The sequence below is a fragment of the Capsicum annuum genome, unplaced genomic scaffold (genome assembly GCF_002878395.1).
Source record: "Capsicum annuum cultivar UCD-10X-F1 unplaced genomic scaffold, UCD10Xv1.1 ctg71420, whole genome shotgun sequence".
NCBI classification, from domain to species: domain Eukaryota; kingdom Viridiplantae; phylum Streptophyta; class Magnoliopsida; order Solanales; family Solanaceae; genus Capsicum; species Capsicum annuum.
The window spans coordinates 7,684-14,284 of NW_025881239.1; the positions used below are offsets into that span (position 1 = coordinate 7,684).

Below are 6,601 nucleotides of genomic sequence, written 5' to 3' on the forward strand. Positions count from 1 at the left end.
TTGGGCCTAGGTGGAGTTTCACTTTTTTGTTGTGTGTGTATCCACAATTTTACTTTTTGTAACTAATTTATATCATTAATTAAATACGATAAAATTAAATTAATACTAAACTTGGTCTTGAGATATCTCATTTAACGTATTCAACATGACATTATTTTATATCATCTCTCGTATGATATAAATTAATCCACAAATTTAAATACCAAGACTATAATTCTGAAATAATTTAATCTACATAACAATAAGTTTTTGGAACAGCTCATACAAAATCATTACAAAAGTTATCTACAGAAGACTTAGGCCCTCTAATGGACAAATAGATTGGTCTGTCAAACTCGTTTTTCTTTAAAAAAAGAAAAAAAAATGTGTAAATGCTACAATTGGATGTGGATAGGTAGTCACTTAAACTTGTATAAAAATGAACATGTAGACATATACGTCCTATATGGCATCCACGTGATGCCACGTAAGACCGGTGTATCTACTTGTTTAGCTTCTACACTTGAACAACATATCCAGTGAGTGACTACAACTTTATTTATATATATTAGCATCAGCCATTCTCAACAGAAGAAAAGTAAACATACAAATAAGCACTTGCATGAATTGATACGATACTAACTATAAGTTATTGGACCAATTCATGGTTTTTCTTCTTCCATAACTTCTACCTCCTCTCCTTTACAAGGACCATAAGCTCTACAGCAAACAATATAACACAGTATGTTTACCAGACAAATTCCTGCTTGAACCAAATAAAAGTAGTCGTAATGGCCCTTGTTTATATTGCTCGATATCCAACTCTCTTGCCCACCTCTTTTGGTCAACTCGTTTGTAGTATTCAGTACAAAGCTAGCTAGTAAGCTTCCCGCTGCGCTACCAACTCCTATTAGAGCAGTAGCTACACTAGACATGGTTTTAGGAAATTCTGATATGTAAAATTGGTTTTGGCTGGGGGCGTACACGGCACCTGCAATGCCAATAATTAAATACTGGGGAAGTAGCCAAACTGCTGACATAGGGATCACGCTTTGTGGATCGTCAGAGTACCCCTCCTTGATTGCAACACTTCTCCGGACACTTTCTACAGCAGCTGAAACTAAAACTGCCAGGAAATAAAGAAATAAACCAAACCCCATTCTCTGTTTCGTGCTGAAGTGGACAGGTTTTCCAGTCAGTTTTGATGCTAAGGGAAGAATCACACAACCATAGAGGACAAGCCAAAGTATAGCAGAGATGACACCGAAGAGGCCAAAGGAAGCAGCAGGGATTTCAAAGCTTGAACCAATATGTCGATCCATGGAAGTTGCTTGAAGTACTGGAAAAGAGTTATGGCTATGTATGGTCGACACAACTCCTGTCGACCAGATTGGAACAACTTTGAGCAATGCTTTCAGCTCCTCTACTTGATCTACGGTGCACAGACGCCAAGGATCTATTGCTTCTCCATCTGGGCTCAAATCTAGCTCAGGATCTTGTACAATGCAAGCTTTATTCAGAAACCTAAAGGCAATAAACTGAAGTTAAAACGCAACACGAACAAGTATATAGACCAGAAGAAACATCATGAATTTAGAACAACATGACATGCGGTCTCTTAATAAACAATAAAAGCTGGAGACAGCAGTATATTAAGTTATATTTGCCCTCAGTGGGTGCAGGTTGAAACAATGAACTTCACAAATACCTCTAGAGGTGAGGAGAGAAACTCAACAACTATAAAATGATGATCAAAATAATAGTTTAGTTGGGGGAAGAAAAGCATACGAAGAAAGTAAGATGACCAACAGATTGCTAAGGATGTAAGAATGGAGTTACCTTAGTTTTTCACTTGGAAGAGCTATGGCTGACCCTTCTTTCTGATGGTATAGTAAATCTGCAGTCTGTGACGACAATCTGAGACGTCTATTTCTATAAGAGGCTACAATCACTTGAAAAAGGCCAGTGATTAAGCTCGATTTAGGCTTCAGCTTCACGTATAATGGAGTACCCAAACAAATTAGAACAGTTGCAAAAAACGCTACCAAAACCGGAACTCCAAAACCTAAACCCCAGCTAATGTTGACTTGGATATAAACAAGACATGTGAGAGCAACCAGGCTAGACAAAGCAAACACGGCATAGTACCAGCTGAAGTATCTCTCCATTGCACGCACATTTTCTTGATATACTATTCCTGTCAATTGATCAGAACCAAATGCTAAAGCTGAGGATCTGATTGCACCTTCTCCGATGGAAATGATCCCAAAAGACAAACATACGAACAAGAATTGTAACATATCTGCTGATTTGCAAATGTCGATGGAATTGACACAGGGTGGGGGCCTTGCTTGCGGAATTACTGATGTCAGCCAAAACGAAAACATCCCCTTCAAAACACATAAAATATCTATAATTATCACCGGGATTGCAATGGTGTACTCTAGCTTAGTCTATGCATTCAAATCACCAACAAGACTCTTTCAGTTATACACAGAAAGGACAAACTAGATTAACATTACGCCGTAATTTTATTCCTGAAAACTTGCTGGAACTAACAAAAGAAACCAACTCAGTTAATGAACTTTACCACAACGCTGACAACAGATCCCAAGCCTATCATGTGAAACCGACCCACAAAAGAATCCGCCATAATGGCCGCAGCAACTGGAGCGATGTTGGAAACTGCTGACCAGATGAAAAGCATATTGGACCCAGTAACCATATCCATGTGATACTCATTCATCAAATACAGGATCAGATTCGGTGCTAGAGAAAGCAACCCCATGTTCATCAAAGCCGTATGTCCTAACCAAAATCAAAAAAAATGTAATAGATTAAACAGAGGATTAATGACTCCTCAACTGTTATTTTTAAATCTCCATGGACAAAAAAAAAATATTCACCCACTTCTTTTGACTTCACATTAGAACCATGACTGACGAATCAACAACTAGGTAAAGATTATCAAATCGATCCTCAATGAAGAGCAATTTTAAGTGTTCATCGAGAAATTAACACATAAATGAACTCGATCCTAAAAGTTATTCGAGAAAAAATCAAAAGAAAAATGAAAAGGAGGGTAGGCCAACCAAAATCAAATAAATTAAACATCACGCAGATAACAGCAAATCGTTATCTATTTCATTGAACTCATGACTAACAAGTAACAAATCATTATCTAAGTACAAATTATCAAATTGAACCTCCATAAGAGCAATTATGTGTGTCTATCAAGAAATTACAACATAAATGAACTTGTTCCTAAAACTCAAAAGGAAAATGAACGCTAGGATACGCCATTTCAAAAATCAAAAGCCGCATTTCCTAACCAAAATTTTGAAAAATAAAATAAAAAAAAGTTCAAGCAATGAAAAGATTCTCCAACTTTTGATGAATCAACAACCAGGCAAAGATTATCAAACTGAACCTCCGTGAGAGCAATTACAAGCAAAGGCAGAGCTAAGATTTTGAGTTTATGATTTCTCGATTCCATTAAAGACAACTTACTAAATTCTGAATAGATTATTTATACATTTAACGAAAAATTAACACATAAATGAACTTGTTCCGAGAAGTTACTCTACTACAACAATATATCCGGTGTAAGCTCAGGCCTCAGCGTAAGCTCACTATTGGATCTGGGGACGGTGACGTCTGCACAACCTTATCCCTAAGTTGTAAATATAAGAGATATTATTACTGATAGCCCCTCGACTCAAGAGGCATATCAAAATCAGGTATGAAAAGCAAACAGAGTAAAGAGCAACCACGCTAAAAATAATGGAGAACGGGGATAATTATCAAAAACATACTTATATATCTCAATTTTTTTAATTTCATACATGAACTATCATGTGTACGAGTTTTCTATCTGAACTATCACCAATAATTTATCAAAACGCACATCAACTATCCGCTAATAAACAGTTCTGGTAGAGAGTTAGAGAACTTGCATGTTTGATGTTAGAGTGGTAAAAGTCCCACATTGGTTGAGAATGTACTAGTGGTTTGCTTATATGGACTTGGGTAATCCTCCCCTCTTGAGCTAGCTTTTGAGGTTGAGTTTGAGCTAGCTTTTGAGGTTGAGTTAGGCCCAAGGTCCATTCTTGACATTTGATAGTTCAGATATGAAACTCGAGAAATCGAGATAGTTAAGGTGTGACTATTCATCAAAACGTGCCTCATCTATTTGATAAATAGTTGATGATAATTTAGCTAGAAAACTTGCACACTTGATAACTCATGTATGAAACTCAAAAAATCGAAATAGTTAATCTGTATCTTTGACCCTCCGCTTCAGGAGAAAGAGGTTCCGAGTTACTCGATAGGGAAAAAAAGGGCAAAAAATTCAAAAATGGAAAAAATCACGTATGAAATTCTGACTTTTTTACTATTTAAAATATCATCATCATTCAAGTAGGAACAATACAAAGTTGAGATGCATTTTGATAAATAATTTGTGATAATTCTGGCAGAAAACTCATACACTTGATAGTTCAGGTTTGAGAAACCGAAAAATCGAGATAGTTGAGGTGTATTTGATAAATAATTTGTGATAATTCAGGTAGAAAACTCGCACACTTGATAGTTTAGGTATGAGATCTCGAATAATCCAGATAGCTGAGGTGTATTTTGATAAATAATTTGTCATAATTCAGGTAGAAAACTCACACATTTGATAGTTCAAGTATGAAAACTCGAAAAATCTAGATAGCTGAGATATATTTTGATAAATAATTTGTCATAATTCAGGAAAAAAAACTCATACACTTAATATTTCAGCTATAAAACTCACACACAGGTAGAATTTGAATTTCATGTACGAAACTCTCGATTTTTTTTTATACCTTTACGATAATTCAGGTAGAAAACTCGCATACTTGTTTTTGAATTTGAGTTACTAAACGCTAAAAAGGAAGCCAAAAATTCACAGAAAAAATCAAAAATGGAAAGAAGCTATACCAAGGATGAAAGGCAAAGTTCTAAAACCACCCTTTTGAGTTTCTGACAGTGAACTCAACACATAAATGAGCTCGGTGCACTAAAGCTTCCGTTATATGCGAGTCCGAGGAAGGGCAGACCACAATGATCTATCATTGGCAGCCTTACCTTGCATTTCTGCAAGAGGCCGTTTCCACGACTTGACCCTGTTGTGACCGGAATGTCACATGGCAACAACTTCACCGGCTACTCCAAAGCTCCAACAGGGGAAAAGGAACGAGCCCGTGGAAGGACAGACCACACTTAGTCTATCATACTCAGTCTTACCTTACATTTCTGCAAGAGGCTATTTATACTACTTGAACTCATAAGCAATTTTACCGGTTACTCTGAAGCTCGATAAGGAAAAAAGGGAGTATACCAAGTATAAAAAGCAAAGCTCTGAAGCCACCCTTTTGAGTTTCAGAAGCATCAAGCAAAGGCTCTTCAACCATTTCTCCTTTTTCAGTTGATGAATTCTCCATCTCCATGTGTGTATAAACTTTTCTTTCAACTTTGTAGCAGCACCAGACACTCCACTCCAACTTCACTCACAACAGCTTGCTTGTATGGTTTTCATCTGTTGTAGTCTATCCCTATTCTGCTTATATATTGTTTTGTTTGTTGAAGTACAACTCTTGTATCCGATCCTTTTTAATTCTTTACACAAGAATGTAGGTATACCTTTCTGTAGAAAATGGCTGATGCTAATGTACCTATAAAATTAAGTTGAAGTTAGTTTTAACTTGGAGTATATAAACCTTGTATACTGGTATGAGAATATTGTAGGGAAAGAGAGTTATTAGAAGTGTAACCTCGAAGTAATCGGTAAAGTTGTTGTCATGCTATCAAGAAGTCATGGATTCAAGTCCTGGAAACAGCCTCCAGCAGAAATGCAAGATATGGTCGGGTATGATAGACTCTTGTGGTCAGATCCTTCCCCCGAACTCTGCACATAACACTATAACCGGAGCTTTAGTGTATCAATATACTTTTTTTTTTTTGAATGATTTAGTATGAATACATTTATAACTTAAATACATGTACTCGTATTAGGTCACGCGTATTTAATAGTTCAACTTTATACAAGCTTACGTATATACTTGTGCATATCCGAAGTTGGAGGGCACAGATGTCATTTGATGTCAAATTAAAGGGCATATTTATATATTATGTCTTTATAACACTCACTTTGAATGTCTAATTGATTAAATAATGTGTCTCGTTAAAACCTTGCAAAAAAAACTCAATAGAAACATTTTACTAAAAAGGAAAAAAGAGTACAGATATCTAATAATACACATTTTGATTGCTTCACTAAAAACTTACAAGGAAAATCTAGTAAAACAAAATCTCATATGAAAAAAAGAGTATAACGGATATTAACTCCTACAACGAGAACATTAATCCAAGGACTTGAATCTTTCACATTTCAATCTTGTGTACCATTTTCTCAAAAGATAAACTTTAGCGAAATATGTTAATCTCAAAAGTGTTTCTCTATTTTTTAAAAAATTTTTAGTCAAATCAAAATAAGCTAAACACATTAAAACAAGTATTATTGACCTAACTCTTTTTCAAATTTTACAATATAAGTTGACTCCTTTCCCAAAATTTAAGGGTCCGTTTGGTCATGAAT

The 6,601-nt window shown here is 35.7% G+C and overlaps 1 protein-coding gene across 2 annotated transcripts; it reads right to left on the reverse strand.

Annotated features, from left to right (window-relative positions):
• Window positions 1-321: 321 nt before the first annotated feature.
• LOC107850139 (protein NRT1/ PTR FAMILY 1.2) lies at window positions 322-5,714 on the reverse strand. Of its 2 annotated transcripts, none has more exons than XM_047404940.1 (4): window positions 5,345-5,714; window positions 2,570-2,787; window positions 1,819-2,369; window positions 322-1,503 (listed from the first exon to the last, which is right to left on the reverse strand). In XM_047404940.1, exons 1-4 carry the CDS (start codon window positions 5,451-5,453, stop codon window positions 642-644), a joined length of 1,740 nt encoding a protein of 579 aa, XP_047260896.1. In that variant the 5' UTR covers window positions 5,454-5,714; the 3' UTR covers window positions 322-641. The 2 variants fall into 2 exon arrangements, with proteins under 2 accessions (XP_047260896.1, XP_047260897.1); XM_047404941.1 differs by lacking the exon at window positions 5,345-5,714 and adding an exon at window positions 3,562-3,773.
• Between the last annotated feature and the right edge of the window lie 887 nt (window positions 5,715-6,601).

Excerpts from the sequence above, each read along its gene's own strand:
- LOC107850139 (XM_047404940.1), bottom strand. The coding sequence starts at position 5,453 with ATGGAGATGGAGAATTCATCAACTGAAAAAGGAGAAATGGTTGAAGAG. Across the intron at positions 2,788-5,344 it reads AGCTTTGCTTTTTATACTTG|GACATACGGCTTTGATGAAC; the intron begins GTATACTCCCTT and ends GATTTTGGTTAG. Across the intron at positions 2,370-2,569 it reads GATCTGTTGTCAGCGTTGTG|GGGATGTTTTCGTTTTGGCT; the intron begins GTAAAGTTCATT and ends TGTGTTTTGAAG.